This window comes from Macaca nemestrina, assembly GCF_043159975.1.
Source record: "Macaca nemestrina isolate mMacNem1 chromosome 11 unlocalized genomic scaffold, mMacNem.hap1 SUPER_11_unloc_2, whole genome shotgun sequence".
Lineage (NCBI taxonomy): Eukaryota > Metazoa > Chordata > Mammalia > Primates > Cercopithecidae > Macaca > Macaca nemestrina.
The window spans coordinates 418,139-441,129 of record NW_027257573.1 but is presented as its reverse complement, the minus strand read 5'-3'; the positions used below and the strand labels follow the sequence as shown (position 1 = coordinate 441,129).

The 22,991-nt window shown below is 49.5% G+C and overlaps 1 protein-coding gene across 9 annotated transcripts; it reads right to left on the bottom strand.

Moving 5' to 3' along the window:
• Nucleotides 1–27: 27 nt before the first annotated feature.
• Nucleotides 28–22,139, bottom strand: LOC139361147 (SH3 domain and tetratricopeptide repeat-containing protein 1-like). 9 transcript variants are annotated; one of them, XM_071089636.1, is made up of 4 exons: nucleotides 21,973–22,139; nucleotides 6,253–6,491; nucleotides 3,444–3,700; nucleotides 28–1,815 (listed from the first exon to the last, which is right to left on the bottom strand). In XM_071089636.1, the coding sequence occupies exon 4, from the start codon at nucleotides 824–826 to the stop codon at nucleotides 281–283; it is 546 nt and encodes a 181-aa protein (XP_070945737.1). In that variant the 5' UTR covers nucleotides 827–1,815; nucleotides 3,444–3,700; nucleotides 6,253–6,491; nucleotides 21,973–22,139; the 3' UTR covers nucleotides 28–280. The 9 variants fall into 9 exon arrangements, with proteins under 9 accessions (XP_070945737.1, XP_070945736.1, XP_070945733.1 ...); XM_071089635.1 differs by lacking the exon at nucleotides 3,444–3,700 and having other exon boundaries at nucleotides 21,973–22,138; XM_071089632.1 differs by lacking the exon at nucleotides 3,444–3,700 and having other exon boundaries at nucleotides 28–1,796; nucleotides 21,973–22,130.
• Between the last annotated feature and the right edge of the window lie 852 nt (nucleotides 22,140–22,991).

Sequence of the window (22,991 nt, the reverse complement as noted above, 5' to 3'; positions counted from 1 at the left end):
ACAGAGGACCTGGCCCTGCATGGGAACCGCCTGTCTCCAGGGCGCTTGCCAACATCTGCTGCTGGCCATGACTCAGCACTTTCGATGGTGGAAAAACCACCACTTGTTTCTGAATCACAAACCCCAAGTGTGCCCTGACCCGAGTGGCCCCAGAAGGTGCACAGGAGAAACTGGGGCACTCACTCTCCACATGGCCCATCTCCACGGCGACCAGAAGGGCTCACTCATAGGAGCCCTTGCCCTGCTGGGCCAGGCCCTGGCGGGTGCAGAGGTGGCCCAGCTACAGGAGCACGTGGGTGAAGTCCCGGCCACACTCCCTGCAGGGCAGGCACAGGGTCCTGCAGTTGGCCAGCACTACTGCCTGGTTCCTCCGCTGGCCCAGGTCCCGAGCCACCCGTGAGGCACAGTAGTAGCCCTCGGCTGCCTGCCTCGTCCGGCCCGTCCTCTTCAGAGCCACGGCCACCATGTTGGCAATCACACCCTCCTGGTCCTCGCTGGCCACCACTGCGTCCTGGACAGACTGCAGGAAGTTCAGGGCCACAGGGCTCTGTCCATGAAGCACGTGCAGCCAGGCCAGGCCCACCAGGCAGTCCACGATGGCACGGACTCCGGCAACAGCACTGGCTTCCACCGCCTGCGTCATGAAGGTGATGGCTGGGCCGTGGTAGCCACGGTGGCTGTACAGTTGGGCCAGGCTGGCGTGGAGAAGGCCGCGCAGCGCCTGGCCTGTGCCCGGGGTTAGGGAGGCCAGCGCTCGCCTGAGGTAGTGGGAAGTCTGGGTGAGGAGGCTGTGGGGCTGGAGGGCGTTCTGGAGCACCAGGTTCATGCTTCTCAGCGATCCGGCCGGCGAGTTCTGTGTCCTCAATGAGGCCACCTTGACACAGCTCAGCACCAGGTGGGACAGGCACTTGCGGCCAGGAGTAGGAGCCGGGAGTAGATGTCAGCCAGGAGTGGGGAGCAGTCTGAGAGCCACGCAGCCTCTGGGGCTCCCGAGTCCCTGTGCAAAAGCAGCAGCCGCTCTAGGAAGGGCAGGGCCTCCTCGGGCTGCTTGAGGCGCACATGGTGTCTGGCCAGCAGGAAGCAGGCCCGGGCCTCGGCCGGCAGGCTCTGGCCACCCACCGCCTGCTGCAGCGCCAGCTGTAGGAGCTCTCCCTCCACCTCGGTGCTGCAGATGTTGCCGGGCGTCCCCAGGAGCAGGGCCATAACTTTGGGAACCGCCTGTGTACACTTCTCCCGGTTCTGCTTCTCTTAAACGCTGGCCAGGTTGGCGTACACAGCCACCACCAGGAACAGGTCCCCAAAGCTGCCCTCCAGGGCCCCCAGTGCTTCCTCAAAGTACACCCGGGCCTGGGACAGCTTGAGTCTCCTGCTGCACAGCCACCCCAGAAGGAAACAGAGTCTGGCCAGGGCCATGAGGAGGCCAGCTTTCTTGGCTGCCCCTTGGGCCTGTGCCAGGCACCCAGTCAGCTCCTCTTCGTTGCTAAAGCTGCAGAACATGCCACTCAGCCATGGCAGCACCACGTCATACAGGCCACGGAAGCTGGCCTTGTACCCGGGGGCGTTCAGGAACAGCAGCAGTGAGCTCAGGGCCTCCGGGTCCTCCCAGTCGTCCTCAGCTTCCAAGCAGAAGGAGGGCTCCTCGGGGTCCTGCAAGCTCACGTTGCTGGATGCCGCACAGAGACCCCAGGACGCTGGCTCCTGGGGGCAGCCTGGGCAGGTCTTGCATTGTTCCAGAACATTCTTCACCTTCAGCAGGGTCTCCTGTGGCTCCGGGCCCAGGCAAGGCGGAGGTATTTCTGCAAGTCACAAGAACACCTAGACAGATTAGAGTCCAGCAGTGAGTCCTTGGTCCACTGGGGGCAGGGTCCCCGCATCCCCGCCCTCTGTGTCCCTGGCGCAGCTTGCCATGAGCCCTTGAGAATTATGTGCAATGCAAACCCGGGGCCTGGAGCACGGAGGAACTCCGGCACTATGGGGACACAGAGAACACGCAGGCCCGTGGCCCGACTCTCCTACAAAATCACCCTTCTGTCCTGCTTTGTCGCCACCTCACAGCATGGTTTGAGGAGACTATGTCAGCTCAGTGATCCCTCAGAGATGCCTTTCCCTTTAGAAAGAATCAAAGCCTTCTAACTGGACCCATGTATATGCAGCACTACAACTACAAATGCAACTTTTGTCGGCATATTGGGCCCCCCGGGGCGGTACAGGAATCCATGAAACCCTCAACAGCCAATCAGAGCTATGGATCAGCTCAAAAGCTGCTATGCAAAATTGGTAAAGCCACCGACGGCACAGGACAGGGGTGTTGTACCCATGTACCCAGCTCCGTGCAGGGAAACGGACCATCCCTGCAGGAAGGATGGGAAAGCTTCCAGGCCCCTGTGGCCACCTTCACCTTGGATGGTCTGAAAACCTGAAGCCCTCAGTTCCTAAAGGGTTAACAAAGGCCAGCCTGCTCAAGCAACCCACTGGTGCCTGCTGGCTTTGGTGGATTCCTAGCCAAATCCCCCTCCCAGAGGTGAGCAAACAAGCGCATTTCCTGTCGGAAAACCTGGGATGAAAGGAGGCATTACTGGGAAGGAAAAACCTAGATTGAAACAGACTCTCTGTTTCAAGCTCACACGTAAAAAATATTTTCAATACAAACTGCCTCCTTATTCATCTGTAAAGCCTTGGAATTAAAAAAGTAAATAAATACGATTTCGAGGCAAATGTCTGACTTGACTACACTAGATGAGCTAAGAAATCTCCCCCACCCGGCAGAGGCACACAGCCCCTCCCAGCCACTACCCTGGCCTCCGGGGCAGCTGGAGAGCCACGTGCCTTGGCTCCAGAGACTTTGGCAGAGGGTGGAACCACCCCCTCCCCGAGGCAAACCTACAACAGCCTTCCCTTCCTCTCTGGCTCCCCTCAGGAAGGAGCAGACCCTTCAAGGACCTCAGTTGAGGCCCCTGCAACCTAAGGCTCTGAATTCTGCTACCCGCTGAGGACAGTGTGGCCTCCCATCTCTGAGGCGGAGCACAGGGTGAACTGTAGCTTCTCCAGGTCATGAAAAAGGAACCCACAGCTACATGTGGGCCCCAGCAGTGGAAAGGATGCCCCACCTCGGTCGGGGACCAGGCGGGGGTCGGCATGTTCATTGGAAGAAGTGTGGGACCCCACGGCCTCCAGTGCCAGAGTAGACGGGAGGTTCAGGCCCACCTCAGGCGATGTCCCTCAAGTCCCCGGCCCACACCACAGAGGGGTGACAGCCGCATCCAATGCCCACCGTACTCAGCTCTGTCCCCTCCCCCGGCGTTACTCCAAGGCCCAGCTCATAACCAGAGGAAGCCTGAGCCACGGGCAAAACCTATTTTGTTCCCGAGGCTGCTCGGTCTCAGCTTCCTCTACTGAGTCTGGCAAGGGAGAAAAGAGAAGCAATCAACACCCCCAGCCAGCACCTCTGGGCCCATGTCAGGTTGAGCTGGTGTCGGTGTTGCAGGGTGAGAGCATCGCAGGGTTCAAGGGTGGAAAGTCATATCATCCTCCTCCCTCCTGGATCATGGGAACAACATCACTGGGGGGTGGACACTTTCTGCGATATTGGGAGTAACATCGTCTTCTGTGCCTTGGAATATTCAGGACAATATCACGGGGTGGGGCTTGTACATCTTCTGCAGTATTGGGAATGAAATTATCCTCTCTCCCCCTGCAAATTCTGAAAGATATCACAGAGTGGGTGTTCACCTGCTGCGATATGGGGATTAGCACCATCTTCTCCCCTTCCGGATATCAGGAAGACTATCACACGGGGGTGTACGGTGTCTCCGATACTAGGAGTAATATCAACCTCTCAGCCTTGGAATATTACGAAGAATATCACAGGGTGGATGTACACCCCCTGCCATATTGGGAGTAATATCAGCCTCTCCTCTCCATGGATATTAGGAACAATATCCCAGGCTGGGTGTACGCCTCCTGCTCTATGGGAAGTCATATCATCTTCTCCCTTCCAGGATATTAATAACAATATCACAGGGTGGGTGAACACAGCCTGCGATACTGGAATTATGATCATCCTCTCCCCCTCCAGATACTAGGAACCATATCACAGAAGAGCTGTACCCTCCCTGCGATATTGGGAGTAATATCGTATGCTGCTTCTGTGAATATTAGGAGTAATATCACCGGGTGGCTGTCCATTCATTGCTATGGTGGGAGTCATGTCATATTCTACCCCTCTCAATATTAGGATCAGTGTCACAGGGTGATTGTACCCCTACTGTGGTATTGAAACGAAAATCATGCTCTCTGTCCCTGGATATTAGGAACAACATCACAGGTAGGTGTTCACCCCCGGCAGTATTAGAAGCAATAATATGATTAATTAGTAAACATCAATGATCGATTTTAATAATTATCAGGCTGGTCTCGAAGTCTTGACCTCAGGTGATCTGCCGCCTCAGCCTCCCAAAGTGCTGGAATTACAGGCGTGAGCCACCGCGCCCGGCCAACACTTCTTGACATCCCTTTTTGGACCTCAAATTTAGCATGCCGAAAACACACTTTAGATTCCCCCTGCTATAACCCACTCCTCCCATAGTCTTCCCGATCCCAATAACAGCATCTCTAGTCTTCCAGTTACTCAGGCCAAAGTCCTTGACATCATTCTTAAAACTTCTTTTTCTCTCTCTTGTCATCCAACCCATTTAAACTCTCCTTTCAAAATATGTGCCAGACCTAACCACTTCTCACCTTTCTTATCATTTCCAACCAGGTCCAGCTCTCATCATAGCGCTCTGGGTTACTGCAAAAGCCTCCCAATCGCCAGGCACAGTGGCTCACGCCTATAATCCCAGCCCTTTGGTAGGCCAAGGCAGGTGGATCATCAGAGGTCAGGAGCTCAAGACCAGCCTGACCAACATGGTGAAACCCCTCCACAAAAAACATAACACATTAGCCGAGCATGGTGGTGGGCGCCTGTAATCCCAGCTATCCGGGAGACTGAAGCAGGAGAATCACTTGAACTCAGAAGGCAGAGGTTACAGTGAGCCGAGATCCTGCCATTGCACTCCAGCCTGGGTGACAAGAGCGAAACTCCATCTCAGAAGGTAAAAAAAAAAAAAAAAAAAAAAAAAAAAAAGCCTCCCAACTCACCTGTCTCCTTCCGCCTTTCACCCTGCCCTGCATTCTACCTTCCACTCTCAAATATTTCAGAAAAAAAAAAGAATTATATCCACAGAGAGAGAAAGTACAAATGGGGTGAAAGGTTTGGGGAATCTGAGGGAAGAGTATATGGGAATTGTCTGTACTACTTTTGCAACTTTTCAATAAGTATGAATTATTTCGAATTCAAGAGTTAAACAAAGAGAAAAAAAACAAAACAAAAAAACACTATCTCCCTTTGTGAATCCATCCTGTCTTTCCCCTGGCAACTTAAGGACGCTCTCAACTAAGCACATCTATTTTTTCATGAACACTAAAAGAACTCTTGCCTAGTTTTGACTTTCTGTGCTTGGCAGTAGAAGTATGTGTGTGTCTGTGTGTGTATTTCATATATATGTGTGTGTATATATATGTGTGTGATGTGTATGTATATATAGAGAGGGAAATATATATATATGAACATATATATATAAATATATATTGTTTATTTATATGGTAATGTGTATGTATATAAATATATGTGTGTGTGTGTAGATGTATATAATACATACGCCATAGCCTGTCCTTAACCAGTTTTAAACTTAGTCGGAAAAACACATACCTAAGCAGAGAATTTCAAAATAATATGATCAACATTTTGATAGAGGGATGTGTTGCTATGGAACACGCTGCTAAGACACAAAACCTCCTAGATGGGGCAATGAATGAACAAAGTTTTGCACCTACAGGCACCCCCTCTGATATCCCCTCCAACCTTTATAGTTATATGCATTTGCTTCCCCCAGGACCCCTATTTCATAAGGGTTAGTCCTAGAGTCTAGCAAGTTCCTACTACAGCTGGCACACATACGCCATTCAAGAAACAGTGGTGGAGTGAATGACGAGTTAAGAACCATTTGTCAGCCAGTGCTCAGTAATACAACATGCACTGGTATGCAAATTCTATTTTTGTTGAAAGCAACAGCAGGATCACAAATTCTCTTTCCAGAGAAAGCAAACCTCAAAAGCTTCTTTACCCTACTAGAGCACGTCATAAGAAGCTCCCCTTATATAAAAGAAAACCTCCTTCGTTATCAATGGCATGGAAACCTAATAAGCCTTCACCTCTGATGACATCTCTTCCATCCCCAGGGCTAGAGAAAGGAGGTTCCGGAAACCCTGGTAGTTGTGAAGGTGGCTCCGAGCTCTGACAGTCTTGAACCCTGCGGGCGCGGAGGTCACACAGCAGAACAACCGAGGCAAGCATCATCAGGCTTCGAGTAGGTTTGAACCAGAGGTGGCAAATAGGCTGCAGCCAACCGAAAACACCAGAGATTCATGGTGGCCACCTGAGGGGTTGTGCTCTTAAAAAACAAAAATAAAAAATAAAAATTAAAAAATTAGAAAAGGAAGGGGTCAAGAATCCATCAGGTCTGACTGAGACGTGTATCAGTGACTAACACCCCGTATGACAAAAGTACTCCCGTGCGCTTTGGGTACTCACAGCTTCAGCAGTATTCAAAGGCGTGCGCTGCCCTAAGACTAAGCCACGGGAATACCCCCAGCAACACTGCCAGGAGAAACGTCTCCCATGGATTTGGCTAGAAATACAGTTGTCTTTAACAAATTAACATGGAATAAATCCGGACTGATTAGAGCCTGTGAGAATGCCCTTCTCAATGATAACGGTTATCACTACAATCTCCAAACATCTGCAATCCTGCAGGGAGGAGCTGTGACAGTGCAGGCCACATGTTCAGATTGCTTCCCAGATTGCCTGTTACAGAATGAAAGAAATGAAACCGCCCCTAAGAATGTCTTCAGTCACATTTAGCCAGTTGTTCCTTTGTGTGCATCTCTGTGCTAAAATGGCCATTCTTCCCCACAGCCTGAAGTCATATGCTAAAATAAATGAGACTCACATGAAGCCAGAAACGTGCAGATGCGAGGAAACCCACACAAACGAAATGGGCTGGAGAGTGTGGCCAGGAGGATGGTACTTCCCAGGAAGCAATTACTCCATCTCTGCCCACGAAGCAGACAGCTGTCATTGTCCCCAGGCCCACGCCAGCCACTCGAAGTAGGTTCTAACCAAACTACCTCCAACAATCAACGTAAATACACCACACAATTGGCTTCTGAAAGGACACCTTGCAACCAACAAGAAACTGTGAGCACAACTTTGAAAAACTGTGCAACTAAAAACCTTGGAAAGGGATCAACACTGCCACATTTTGACTCAAATACTGTTACGTGGTAGCACCGCAAGAATTCACTGAAACAAAAGAATGAATGAGGAATACGTTTCTATAGGAATCAGAGGAAGCATGACTAACCATTTAAAGAAATAGGTCAAGAAACTGCTAGGTTCAAATGCTACCGTGAGACACTGTCAGGGCCTTAGGCAAATTCACTTCTCTTGGTCCTGTTTCTAGGTTCATCAAAAACCCGCTTTGGACTAGGGAATCTGTTGCTTCCCAAAGCCTTCCTTCTGTGATTCCAGCCTAGATTTTAGGACTGCTCTCTCACTTGGTATATGAAAGCACTTTCTATGTAGAATAGCAGGAGTACATTTCTGTGTTGAATGCGGTTTGGGACCTACTCTATGAGGCAGAATATCATCATGGAACTCGAAGCATGTCGACAAGGCGCACTCTAGATAAGGATAACACAAAAGATGTGGCCATACACCTGTGCATGCCTGGCAGGTAGATGGGGAAGTCTCATTTAATGAAGCCGGGGTGCCCGTTGCACCTGAGCATCCTCAGTCCACGTCAAGTTCACAACGTCCTTCTGACATCAAACCACATGTATCCCATATTTTCCCATACTTTCCACCCAAGATTAAAATATGCAGAGCACCGTGATAAAGAGGCCTCCAACCCCAGCATGTGGGCTCTCATTCTGTAGAATTACATACTTTTGGTGCAAAATGATCACCAGGCTGCAGCGGCAAGCAAGACTGGGCTCCGTGGGGACAGCAGGCCCTGCAGCAGCCACCACTCCTGTCGCCACAGTCTGATGCAGCTGTAGAGAAGCTGTGGCTGAGGCCATTCACTTTGTGAGAGAACCACACAGGAGGGAAAAGGTAGGGAAGGTAGGGAAGAGGTCAATGTCAGGCTTCTGAGCCCAATCCAAGCCACCGCATCCCCTGTGACTTGCAGGTATACACCCAGATGGCCTGAAGTAACTGTAGAATCACAAGCTTGCAGTGAGCTGAGATCCGGCCACTGCACTCCAGCCTGGGTGACAGAGCAAGACTCCGTCTCAAAAAAAAAAAAAAATAAATAAAAAATAAAAAAAAGAAGTGCAAATGCCCTGTCCCGCCTTAACTGATGACATTCTACCACAAAAGAAGTGAAAATGGCTGGTCCTTGCCTTAAGGGATGATATTATCTTAAGGGATGATAATTCCTTTTCCTGGCTTATTCTGGCTCAAAAAGCTTCCCCACTGAGCACCTTGTGACCCCCACTCCTGCCTGCCAGAGAACAACCCACCTTTGACTGCAATTTTCCTTTACCTACCCAAACCCTATAAAACAGTCCCACCCTCATCTCCTTTCCCTGACTCTCTTTTCGGACTCAGCCCGCCTGCACCCAGGTGATTCAAAAGCTTTATTGCTCACACAAAGCCTGTTTGGTGGTCTCTTCACACGGACACGCATGACAGGCAGGTGCAGAGCCAGGGAAGGACTTGTGATGAGAACGGAAAGGAATGCGTCTCCCTGTACACACACTCGGATTTTATGACAATGTGCGCAGGGGGCTGAACTGGATGCCTGAGAAATTCCTACAAGTTCTTTTGCTGATTTTCTAAATATTGGTGTAGAATCTGAACTCAGACAAAATTTTTTTAAATCACTTCAATCAACATTTTTGTCTAGTGCTCAGCATCATGTCTACGTGATCATCTAGAAAACCAACTTCTGTTCTAAGGCTCACATCCTCCTATAAAGTCCCAGGGATTTTACGGGGGAATGCACCTCTCATTCGCATCAAGAACACACACAACTACCATTCAAGAAATGCTTAATTTGCTTACATAATTTTTTTAACACCCAGATTTGAAATACAACAGAGAAGACAACTTTTTGATAGCTCTGCTTTCCAACTGCGAACTGTGGGTGGAGAAAATAACCTGCCATGATTTCTAACCAGTCAACAACCTGTCTTCCCTGGCTGCAGTAGGAGCAATCTTTCTGAGCTCAGGAGGAAAAAGAACCCAGCTGGTTAGGGGACAGATAACCATCAGTTCTCAGCGGGCTTCCCGGGTCCCAAATCCCCATGTGATACTGGAAGAAAAAAGCTATCAATGACCAAGCATCTGAACGCTTATCCCACCTCGCCATCTGCTTCTCCTGCCATCCAAATTTGAAATTAATACGCCTGCTATTAGGGAACAGAGTTGGTGCTGCATCTGTCTTCCTAAAATGACAGATAATTACCAGCCCACAATGGCTTCTAATCAGATTTGAGTAGTCCCTTAGACAGGAAGCTAAAGTGCCTCAGCACTAAACTGAGAAGAAAACAGGAACTGGAATGCTCTAGGTTTGATTTTTTCCCCCTTGTTCGAAAGTGGCTGTTCCCGAATCTCCTTCTACTGTCTTGTTTATAAAATGTATGAGAAACAGGGATATTCAAAGACATGATAGAAATGGCCACTTTTTCTAGGTACAAACTCGTGAACATTATTTTCAGCTGCTGGGCTTTTTCTCCACAAACTGTGAGCCTGGAGTACATTTTCTCCCTCGTGGTTACACATTCAGAGTCAGGGAAGGTGGCTTTAGCAGTAAAGAGGGGAGTGCAGTGAGAAGTGACCGGACACTGAGAAGGACAGACAGGGACTCTACCTCGGTGGCCTACAGCATTCCTGGGCCTCTGCCTTTACTTTTCTATCTGTACAAGGGATCTAAAAGCCCATGATTCTAGGCCACGACAGCTCTTCATACACACATACGCTAACATCACACGCCTATGTGAAAAGCTGTGACACTTGGCTGATTTCCTGAAGAAGTTATCTTGTATCATTTCCACTCAAGTACTCCACGTCCTTCCAGACAAGTATCTGAGGATGATGGGCTATCCCACAGCCATGTGTGTAACCTCTCCTGCTTACGATCCCTGTTCACATAGCATTTTCCAAAAGCATTTGGTGTGAAGTGACAGAAGAAAGAAGAATAAGGTTCTTTCAGCCCATTCATTCATTCATCCATTAACAAATATTGACTGACTATCTATGTGCCAGGCACTGGTGATATAACAGGGAACATATATTTTTGTAGGTAGAGACAGACAACCAAAAAGTATGTTAAAGAGTGATCAATGCTGTAGAGGAAAATACACCAAGAAACAGGAAAGAAAAATACCCCTAGCCACCCTACACTGGGGTGATGCTAGCATTACAAAATGGAAACAGCGGCCGGGCGCGGTGGCTCACACCTGTACTCTCAGCTCTTTGGGAGACTGAGGCAGGCAGATCACTTGAGTTCAGGAGTTCAAGATCAGCCTGACCGACACGGCTAAACCCTGTCTCTACTAAAAACATAAAAATTAGCTGGATGTGGTGGCACATGCCTGTAATCGCAGTTACTCAGGAAGCTGAGGCACAAGAATCACTTGAACCTGGGAGGCAGAGGTTGGAGTGAGCCGAGATCACGCCACTGCACTCCAGCCTGGGTGACAGAGCAAGACTCTGTCTCAAAAAAAAAATTAAATTAAAAAAATGTAAACAGAGAATAAGATACCAAAAGAAAGAACATGAACGGGCCGGGCGCGGTGGCTCAAGCCTGTAATCCCAGCACTTTGGGAGGCCGACGCGGGCGGATCACAAGGTCAGGAGATCGAGACCACAGTGAAACCCCGTCTCTACTAAAAATACAAAAAATTAGCCGGGTGCGGTGGCGGGCGCCTGTAGTCCCAGCTACTCAGGAGGCTGAGGCAGGAGAATGGCGGGAACCCGGGAGGCGGAGCTTGCAGTGAGCCGAGATCGCGCCACTGCACTCCAGCCTGGGCAACAGCGTGAGATTCCGTCTCAAAAAAAAAAAAAAAAAAAAAAAAAAAAAAAAGAACATGAACGATTAATTGTAACAAAAGCCTTTGTAAGCTGATACTTTCCTTCCTGGATCCTTGTCCCTTACAAATGGAAAAAAAGGGTGGGTAGGGGGTAGCATCTAGTCCAGGGTCCATCCCCAGCCTCCTCACTCTGGCAATCACGAGTCCCCAACTCCTGGGGAGGGGTACTTTCTCGGCTGGCTTCACCCACGTGGAAGGCACTGCCACAGGTGTTCAGAAACCAGGAGTACCTTGAAATGGGCAATGTGCTTTGGGTAGGAGACCTACAATTTCCCCAAAGAAACCACGGCACAAAAGTGACCCACATAGGAGGTACCAACAGCTGTTAAATACTTGGTGGCAAAAACTGATGTCATACCTTCTGTACAGTAGACACACACCCAAATAAAACTTGCCAAAATAGCAGAGAAAAAGATACAGCAGACATCCAGTGCCATTCTGTTACAGAAATATTTTTATCCCAAAGCCAGGGACCTCTCTGGAACACTCTTTATTTCCATGTTTCATGGAAGATGTTTGAGTGCACTCACGTGCGTCTCAACAAACTTCCAGTCTCTGTTCTAAACCCTGTGGCTCCTCAGCAAAACCCAAAAACAAGTATCAGTTTTCCTTCCAAATGGGAAATTTCCTGACCTAGCGAAACCAGCATCAAATCCACTTATTATGAGATAGCTGATTACAGGTGAAGCCCTCTAGTCCAGGATGACTCCCCTCCTGCAGGAGCCGGAAGGATGGGCAGAGCACTGGCCTGCCAGACCACATCTCCAGGCAGTTTGAAACCATGGCTGCTCAGGTAAGCCGTGATAAAAATCAAAACCAAGTATTTCTGAAAAGTGTTCATGTCAAGAACCAGGCCGGGCGCGGTGGCTCAAGCCTGTAATCCCAGCACTTTGGGAGGCCGAGGCGGGTGGATCACGAGGTCAGGAGATCAAGACCATCCTGGCTAACATGGTGAAACCCCGTCTCTACTAAAAATACAAAAAACTAGCCGGGCGTGGTGGCGGGCGCCTGTAGTCCCAGCTACTCCGGAGGCTGAGGCAGGAGAATGGCGTGAACCTGGGAGGCGGAGCCTGCAGTGAGCCGAGATAGCGCCACTGCACTCCAGCCTGGGTGACACAGCGCGAGACTCCGTCTCAAAAAAAAAAAAAAAAAAAGAACCAGACCTCGGACCAGACTCAGCAGAAATGGATGTTGCACGGTTTGTTCAGAGAGACCTCCTCTCCATGTCCCCTCTCCGCGGGACCTCCCTCCTTGCACTAGGGGCCCAGGGACAATGGACCACTCTTTTACCTCTAGCCCAGTGCATTTTCAGCAACAGCTCCCAGACTGTACCAGACCCTGAAATGTATTCACTGAATGCACTATTTCTTGAAATGATCATAAATCACCTACTATAAAGAGAATTGTTTTAAAAGTGTTCTCTCTCTCTCTCTCTCTCTCTCTCTCTCTCTCGGGAATCGTGCCATGAGTTGGAGCAAGCAGCTTTGCTTCTCTCTACTGCAATTCTATCACTTGCAAAATGTTAACAATTACTGTGTTCACCCATAGCATTGCTGTAAACAGCCTTAAGACCCACTTCATGTAGCCTGCCTGGAGCACAGACCCTGTCACATGGTAAATGCCCACTGAAGGTGAGTTATCTGTAGCTATTATTACCTGCGACTCCAGCGAACAAAAGGAGTCGATCAGGTCTCATCGTATCACCATGAAAGGATGTCCATGTAGACTGCGGAGTGGGAGTGGGGGGACTCAATGTTTATCAGGTACTATTTTGTTTTTTAGAATGTGTACATATATATTTGTAGGTACACTGGAAAGGATCTGGAAGGAAATACACCCAGTGTTAATCGTGACTACCGCAAAGACACATTCATCCAAACACACAACAGAAAAACACTCACTATCTTTCTGTCTTCCATAGCATTTGAACTATTTTCAATAAGCATCTATGGCTTTTGTAAAGTTTTTGAAAGGAATTTATTGCATTTTTTTCTGGAGAAACAAGCAGGAGCAGGAAAAAGGTGGAAACAGAAGGTAAAATGGAATGGGACTCAATGGAATGGAGTCCAAGCCAGGCTCGGCAGGCACACGAACCACACACCTCTCACTACAACTCAACACCAGCTCTCTCTTCTCTTGGTCCAATGGCCCAAGACTTAGAGATAAAATGTTTATTGTGATCACATCAATCACACCAAGGAGCTTGGAACCACCCTTCCACACTCCTCTGGTTCTGTATATCTGCCCGGGGCTGTTAGCTTTCCTCCTGTGTCTTTGGCTGGCCTGTAATCCCCTAGTGGCGCAAATGCACCCTGACATTTAGCCATCATCCCCACAACACTCAGCCCCGTATAGAGACCAGGGCAGTGATGCCCACTCGGACTGTGATTCTACTTATAAAGCAAAGGACCAGGGGCCAGATGCGACTTGTCTTTGGTAACTCACCAGCTGTTGCTTGAACCAGAACAAAGCCAGGTCTCCTGATGCCCAGAAAAGAGCTAGTGCCTGTCCCGCTAGAAACGTGGTGAAAATGTTTTGCTTGCTGTGAAAAGATGCACTACTGGAGAAGATGGGTGCAACTTCCCATGGAGGCACTCAGTCCAGATCACCAGGAAACAGGGCTGCCGGATGAGACACTCGGCCCAGATCACCAGGAAACAGGGCTGCCGGATGAGACACTCAGCCCAGATCACCAGGAAACAGGGCTGCCAGATGAGACACTCAGCCCAGATCACCAGAACACAGGGCTGCTGGATGAGACACTCGGCCCAGGTCACTAGGAAACAGGGCTGCCGGATGAGACACTAAGCCCACCCACCGGAAAGGAAATCTGGCTGGGCAGTGGAGGGAAATTCACACAGCGCAACCTCAGCAACAGCATGAACAAAACAAAAAATACCTGACTGGAAAGTCATAGTCTGGCTAGCAAATTCGAAACAGAGCCACAATCCTAGCAGCACACATCACTGCAACACAGAGCTTCAGTCAGTGTGCGCACACTTTAAGGAGAAATGTAGAATGTCCATGTTTTTGGAACAAGGGTGCTATTTGTGGGTGTGTGATGTCAAAGAAAACAGCTGAGAAGAAACTGTTGGCAAGGAAATAGAAATAGGCGCCCTTACACATTGACAGTGAGATAACAGTATGGCCCTAATGGAAGGGAATCCAGCAACACCCATCAACATTTAAAATGCACAGAACCCTGGATCCCACAATTCCATTTCTAGCAATGCATCCTATGAACATATTCACGCAAATATGCAAGAATTAGAACTCAGCATTGATTAATCGAAACGGTTGGGAACAACCTAAATACTTACCGGTGGACAACCATGTTTATCTTATGCCAACATCTGTGTTTCTAAAAACAAGACACACAGGCTTGGCGCAGTGGCTCACGTATGTAATCCCAGCAGTCTGAGAGGCTGAGGCAGGTGGATCACGAGGCCAAGATATCCAGACCATCCTGGCCCACATGGTGAAACCCCGTCTCTACTAAAAATACAAAACTTATCTGGGCGTGGTGGTGCACACCTGTAGTCCCAGCTACTCAGGAGGTTGAGGCAGGAGAACCGCTTGAACCTGGGAGTCGAAGGTTGCAGTGAGCTGAGATCACGCCACCATAGTGACAGAGCAAGACTCTGCCTTGGAAAAACAAACAAAAACTGGCAACAGTGGTCACAGGGCAGTGATGGGAGTAGGACTGCCTTTCACTCTCCAGGACCTTTTGAACGTCACTCATATTACATCTTCAAAATATGACTACAGTAAATATTTTCAAAGTAACTATGAAAAACTGGGAGAATAATAATATCTAACACACAGGACTGCTGTATAATTAAAGGATGAAAAACATTAAGCACTATCAGAGTTCAAAGGAAGAAAGATTAATTCTAGCTTGGATGTCAGAGCGGGGATCATGTAAAGGAAGTGAGGATTTCAAGTCTTGAAGGATGGAGAAGATTTAAAGAGGCAGAAGTGTCGAGATGATGTCCCAGAAGGAGATAAGAACATAGGCGAAGACGATGAAGAGATGAGAAGGTATAAATTCTAAGTGCAGCTCTCAGGCTGGGCTTCAGAACAGGGCTTAGGCAACAAGCTGGAGCGCGAGGCTGACGGCGGGAATGGAAACACTGAAACCCAAACTTGCGTATCACGCCCTGATCATGAGCCTTGAATGCCAAGCCAGGGAACCCGTCCTTGATCTTAACAATGAAAAATCACTGGGCCGGGTGTGGCGGCTCATCCCTGTAATCCAGTGCTTTGAGAGGCTGAGACGAGAGGACTGCTTGAGGCCAGGAGTTTGAAACCACTCTGGACAGCACGGCAAGACTCTGTTCTTACAAAAAATTTAAAAATTAGCTGGGCAGGATAGCACAACTGTAGTTCCAGCTACTCAGGAGGCTGAGGCGGGAGGATCACTTGAGCCCAGGAATTTAGGGTTACAGTGAGCTGTAATGGCACGCCTGCATTCCAGCCTGAGCAACAGAGCAAGGGCATGTCTCAAAAATCAAATAAAATGAAATGAAATCACTACAAGTTTGTATAGACATAAAGTATAAAATCATACCATATATGATTTAATCCAGATATATAATATAAATTAGAGGGGGAAAAGAGAATTTAGGAAGCTATTATAAGAAAACAAGACTCAACTAAGACATGAGCAAAGGCCCTGGGCTCACAGCACTATCTTTATATAAAGGAATGAACTACCACATTTATTTTCATGGCATCACCAACTTAGATGCCAACAGGCTACAGTATTCTGGAACCATCTCTGTATCAGTCAAATCAGATGGCCATAATACCATAGGCAAATACCATCAAAAACACCATAGGCTGTATGGTTGAAACATTAGTTTATTTCTCACAGCTCTGGAGGCTGGAAGTCCAGGATCAAAGTGTTGGCCAACTCAGTGCCGGGACAGGGACCTCTTCCTGGCTTGCAGACAGCCACCTTTCTTCTTGTTTCCTCACACCAGGGCAGTGGGAGCTCTCTACTTTCTCTTTTTTCTTTTTTTGAGACAGAGTCTCGCTCTGTCACCAGGCTGGAGTGTAGTGGCACAATCTCAGCTCACTGCAACCTCTGACTCTCTGGTTCAAGCAACTCTCCTGCCTCAGCCTCCCGAGTAGCTGGGATTACAGGCACGTACCACCGCAGCCAACTAATTTTGGTATTTTTAGTAGAAACAGGGTTTCACGATGGTCTCAATCTCCTGAGTTTGTGATCTGCCCATCACGACCTCCCAAAGTGCTGGGATTACAGGTGTGAGCCACCACACCCGGCCTGGTTTCTCTTCTTCTAAGGGCACTAATCCTGTCAGACCAGGGCCCACGCTCATGACCTCATCTAACCCTAATCACTTCCCAAAGGTCCTACCCCCTAATACCATCACACTGGCAGTTAGGGCTCCAGTACAAGAATCTGGGGGAGACATAAACATTCAGTGTATAGCAATGTCTTTTCAATCCTGTTGAAAAAAAACAACCAAATGAGTAGGCAAAGAAGTACCTTATATGTAAACAAGTCAGGACTTTTCATATTTCTGCTAACACATTAAGGTCAATTTAAAATGTCTGACAACAAGAGTCAGCAGCAGAGATAAATTCAAGTTAGTTACTCTGCATTTTAGACCCACATTGAGCTGCCTTTCAATGACATTGTGGCACAAAGAACACTGCTTTCTATTCCTGATTTTGCCACCAAAAAAGCTGGAACATTTCCCTGTATTTCCGTTTATCTTGAAAATCACTGGGCTGACCTAGCAGACCTCTAAGGTCCCTCCCATTCACAAATTCCACAAATAACTTCCTACCAACAGATGCTATACAAATAAATTACACTGATGAAGGGGAAAGCTAACACTAGCAAACAATGAGATGCACACAAGACAAGACATATAGAGAAGTGGATCAACCAGAAACTGGTGGACGATGAGCCAGCGGTGGATAAAAACACATTCCCTAACGACAGACAGAGAGGCAATGGCGCCGAGGTAGTATTGTTGAAGATTTCCTATTTTAAATCTTCAAGATAAATGCCCAATTGTTTATATTCATTCTGATTAAATGTGAACGTGAAAACTGCCTCCAGGGGACGCAGACATCTCAAATGTTCCCAATGTATCCAATTTGTCATTTGATATTTTTACTGACAAGAAGAATGCGGGACTGAATATACAAACGGACCATGCCTGATCATATGTATAAAGACAGAACTCAGACCACAACCTGTAGCTGCCCACCCAGGAAACCAATCCCCTATCTACAGTCAACAGCCAGGAGGCCAGCCAGGCTAGCACATCAGACAGGAAGTCAGACTGCTCTCTCTCCACAACCCAGAAACTAAACCACGACTCTGTCCCACGTGGCCAGGACTTGACTCAAAACTGACAGCCACCCTAATTTTGGCCCCTGTTTCCAGTTAGGATCATTTAGAGAAAGCCAAATATGCCCCTAACCAATCACATAGGACACCCCACTTCTGCACAGTCGCCTCCAGCCCCCACAACAGCCCCACTGAGAGCTGTTCTTTTCCATCCTGAAGTTTTCCCACTCCTCATCCGCCACTCACCTGCATGTCAGTCTCTGCCACACGCAAGTGACGGTGCCGACTCCCTTGCCACAGCAGCTCTGAGAAAGTCGCCTCTACCTGTCTCATGTGGGCGGCCTTCCTTTATTTCCCCCAAAGAATAAGTCTTCCATGAGGGGCTTCTCTCTATATGGCCCAGCTATACAATTCAGAAGCCCAGCATGGCCGATTCCAAGCCTGGAAAGACCATACACCCCTCAGGTCCTCTTTCCACAAAACACAGCTTCCTGGAGTTCTTAGTCACTCCGAACAACCAGGGAAGGAACCACGTGTTATGGAAAGATCAAGGGCCTTGAGTCAAACTTCTGAGTTCATCAAGTACTTCATCTTTCCACTTAAGAAATTACATGGCCTTGGCCAGGCCTGGTGGCTCACACCTGTAATCCCAACACTTGAGGAGGCCGAGTTGGATGGATCACCCAAGGATGGGAGTCAAGGCCAGCCTAACCAACATGGAGAAACCCCGTCCCTACTAAAACTACAAAATCAGGCAGGGCGCGGTGGCTCAAGCCTGTAATCCCAGCACTTTGGGAGGCCGAGACGGGTGGATCACGAGGTCAGGAGATCGAGACCATCCTGGCGAACACGGTGAAACCCCGTCTCTACTAAAAAATACAAAAAACTAGCCGGGCGAGGTGGCGGACGCCTGTAATCCCAGCTACTCGAGAGGCTGAGGCAGAAGAATGGCGTGAACCCGGGAGGCAGAGCTTGCAGTGAGCTGAGATCTGGCCACTGCACTCCAGCCTGGGCCACAGAGCGAGACTCTGTCTCAAAAAAAAAAAAGAAAGAAAGAAAATCAGCCTGGTGTGGTGGCACATGTGTGTCATCCCAGCTACTCAGGAGGCTGAGGCAGGAGAATCACTTGAACCCGGGAAGCAGAGGTTGTGGCGAGCCGAGATCGCGCCATTGCACTCCAGCCTGGGCAACAAGAGCAAAACTCTGTCTCAAAACAAAACAAAGCAAAACAAAACAAATGACGTGACCTTGAACAATTTTCTTAACTTCTCTAAGCCTCTATCTTCATGTTCAATAAAATAGTTTTCCCTCCAAGATTGCATTAAACGGAATCCCACATGTAAACCAGCTGACAAATATCAGGGGCCCAACAGCTGTGCGCTCCTACTGCCGCCCCACTTTACCCCAAGGGAGAAGCGCAAGATGTCCAGAAAAAGCCTGTTGATCCCTACACCTCAGCATCCTGTGTTTACACAAGGCGCAGTGGCATCCAGACTTACCGGGGTCACCCAAATGCAAGACATGTTTTGATTTTTCAACTTAGGTACACATGGCTTCTAACGTTCACCATATATGATACATTATTTAGAAGAGATTTTCCTACACTACCCCGTGGTTCTATTTTAGCAGACTTAGATGTGCCATAATAGCTCACTCTCTTAAGCCCTCTTCAGTATCAAAAACAAAACTTTAATCTGTAACACAGTTATCAGCAGTGAAAGTGGAAAAGGCACCTAGGAGTCAAAATGACCCTCTGCCCCGCCCCGCCCCACCCTACAAAAAGCTGTTCAGGAGTATTTGGGCTGCTTATGAGAATGCTGTCTGTATTCCCAGGGACAGACAAACGCCTACCCTGGTTAGAAGCTGCGCTCCTCAGCCTCCGGGGTAGAAAGCTCCCCATACCCTCTACCCAAGGAGAAGAGAAGCAAATGGGGTGGCCAGGCTCCAGGACGTGGACTGTTTAGTGTGGTTTCTGCAGTGCAGGTCACCGCCATGAGTGAAGCTCTTCCTTCCTTCTTTTCCACCCAAGTGGCCAAGTTCCTACGCCTGCTGTACGGCCTCTACCCTATGAGTCAGCCTAGCCATTCCTCTTCCCCATTCTTCTTTTTTTTTTTTTTTTTTTTTTTTTTTTTTTTTTTGAGATGGAGTCTCACTCTGTCACCCAAGCTGGAGTGCAGTGGTGTAATAGTAGCTCACTGCCACCTCTACCAACCGGGTTCAAGCAATTCTCCTGCCTCAGCCTCCCAAGTACCTGGGATTACAGGCACCTGCCACCAGGCCCAGCTAATTTTTATATTTTTAGTAGAGACGGACTTTCAACTTGTTGGCCAGGCTGCTCTCGAAATCCCGACCTCAGGTGATCCACCTGCTTTGGCCTCCCAAAGTGCTGGCATTACAGGCATGAGCCACTGCGTCTGGCAGAGTCAGCTCAGCCATCCTGACATTTTGTTCTGGCAAAATTACTCTCTTCTACATCTACCTTCCAAGTACCTAAATCAGAGATGTGGCCCTTCGGGCAGGCTTGAAGAATCCCTGTTTTTGGACCTCAAGAGGTCCTACTAGGGTCTGGGACAATTCCAAGACTTGTGTTCTTAAAGAGGAAAGAAACCTCACATACACAGCTCTCGCAGAGCTCAGGCGAGCCCATATCAGAGGCAAGGCTTGGGAGGCGGCCCTAAGGTTTGGGTGTGCCGTCTATGATAACAGCTAAGAGATCTGAAGCCAGCTGTCTGGGTTCAAACCTCAATTCCAACAGCACTGGCTGTGTGATGTTAGACAACGTCCCCAGCCTCTCTGTGGTTCAGTTTCCTCACTGTAAAAGGGCCACAATAATAGAGCTGCTCTAAAAATAAAGTGAATTGGTGCATATAAGGTATTCAGAACAATGCTTGGCACATGGGGGAGTTCAATAAACACGTATAGAACAGAGTAATTTAGCAATTACTAAATATACTCATGCAGGCCAGGCGTGGTGGCTCACGCCCGTAATTCCAAAACTTTGGGAGGCTGAGGCGACAGGCTCACTTGAGCCCAGGAGTTTGAGACTAGCATGGGCAACAGAGCAATATTCCATCTCTAAAACTGTGTGTAACATACATATATACACACACTCAAATGTTCAGTGTATTTATAGTATACAAAATAGCTGGAATACAGACTTAACTATTCACTATGGTTACTTCTAGAGAAGGGGGAATGCAAATTTCAGCTTTTTAGCTCACACATATATTCTTTTTTTTTTGAGACAGAGTCTGGCTCTGCCGCCCAGGCTGGAGTGCAGTGCCGGATCTCAGCTCACTGCAAGCTCCGCCTCCCGGGTTCACGCCATTCTCCTGCCTCAGCCTCCCGAGTAGTTGGGACTACAGGGGCCCGCCACCGCGCCCGGCTAGTTTTTTGTATTTTTTAGCAGAGACGGGGTTTCACCGTGTTAGCCAGGATGGTCTCGATCTCCTGACCTCGTGATCCGCCCGTCTCGGCCTCCCAAAGTGCTGGGATTACAGGCTTGAGCCACCGCGCCCGGCCCACACATATATTCTTGTATCATCTGAAATATTTAAGCAAATTGTGTGTATAAATGTGCCCCGAAACACATAGCAGAATAATGTAGTTTTGACTCAAAAATCTTCAAATCGTGATGGAATTGTCCTGTGAAAATAAAGTTATAGAGATGAAAAGTCTCCCTCCAGCCTAAATGCTCTTTCATATGACCTATATTACACAAACCAATGCAGACACCCCAATCCTTTCCCCACTGTCCGAAGAATTTTTCAGTGAACTGCATTCCCCTTTACAAACTAGATGATAGTTAGAGTTACCAGGCAAGAACGTGGATCCAGTTCTGCTTTTTCAAAGCCCAATGTTCCTCACATAATAGCAATGCATTCTTCAACCGGTCAACTGCCCCCAACACCTGAGCTCTCTGTTGTACACAACTCAACGAGGCCTGGGAGAAAGCAGGTACAAATTTCACTTACTCAGTAACAACACATCCCACCTGATTCCTCTGCTGGGCTAGTTCTCCAGTCATCTTTTTCTAAGCTTTCACTCGGCTCTACCACACGCACCTAGGCTGGGTAAAACGCTTTGCCAAGTTTTTTTTTTTTTCCGAGAGGGAGTTTCACTCGGTCGCCCACGCTGGAGTGCAGTGACGCCATCTCGGCTCGGAAGCCAGCGCCCGGGTCCATGCAGTCCCCTCCGCGGCAGACGCGGGGAGCCGGGGAGCAGTGGGGACCGGCCCCCACCCGCAGGGCGACCGGGACCCCCGCGCGGGCCCAAGCGGTATCGCAGCAGGCGCGAAGCCCCCGGTGCCACCCGAGGCCGAGACAAAGCCCAGGCGCAAGGACCTCGGATCCCGACCTCGGACCCTGCGGAACCCAGCTCGGAGCCGCCACGCCCGGGGCAGAGACCCCCGCCCGGTCCGGAGACCCGTCGCCCGGTCTCACCTCAGGCCGCCGGCTCGCAGCGCTCGCTCCTCGCCGGGGCGCCTGGGCCGACTGGAGCGCAGCTGAGCAGCCGACAGAGCCGAGGCAGCCTCAACAATGGAGTCCCGGGGCGGGGCCGCCGACGCCGCTTCAGCCCGTGTTTCCCGCTCAGGATCCGGCTGGGATCAAGGAGCTGCAGCTGGCGCAGGGCTGCGGCCGGGACACACACCCTGCAGGTGCACACGGCCCCGCCCGCCGCCCGCCGCCCGCCGCCCGGCCCCCAGCGGAGCCGGGCGCCCAGGGCCCGCACCCCGGCCAATGGAGAGCGAGCCGCGCGGAGAGGGCGGGGCTTGGGGGAACAAATGGAGGTTGGGCGGGGCGGCGCTGGGACTGGGCGTAACGGGTCCCGCGGGAGGACCGGACCCAAGAGCTGGCTGGATCCTGGCCTCCTAGAAGACCTGGCTCAACGTCCACCTGCAGTCTGGTCTACAGGACGCGCTCATCTCAAGCCCAGAACTCAGGCTTTTAGGACAGAGAGCGAGAGACAGGCTTGCTTTACAAAAAGTGAAACTCAGGTCCAAGGAATAGGATTGCCTGCTGCCCGAAGTCGAAGTCACGTAGTCCCATTCACTCGTTCCCCTTGTCATTCAGCAAACATTTGGAAGCACGTATGGTGGGCGTTAGGAGTGAAGTAGGGCCGGGCGCGGTGGCTCGCGCTTGTAATCCCAGCACTTTGTGGGGCCGCGGCAGGTGGATTACTTGAGGCCAGGAGTTCGAAACCAGCCTGACCAACAAGATGAAACCCCATCTCTGCTTAAAATACAAAAACTTAGCCGATCGTGGTGGTGCGTACCTGTGGTCCCAGCTACTGGGAAGGCTGAGGTAGGAGAATCGTTTGAACCCGGGAGGTGGAGGTTGCAGTGAGCTGAGATGGTGCCACTGCATGCGCTCCAGCCTGGGCGACAGAGTGAGACTCTGTCTCAAAAAAAAAAATTAATAGATGGGAAGTAGAAGCGAACTTAGGCTTTCCCTGAAGGAGC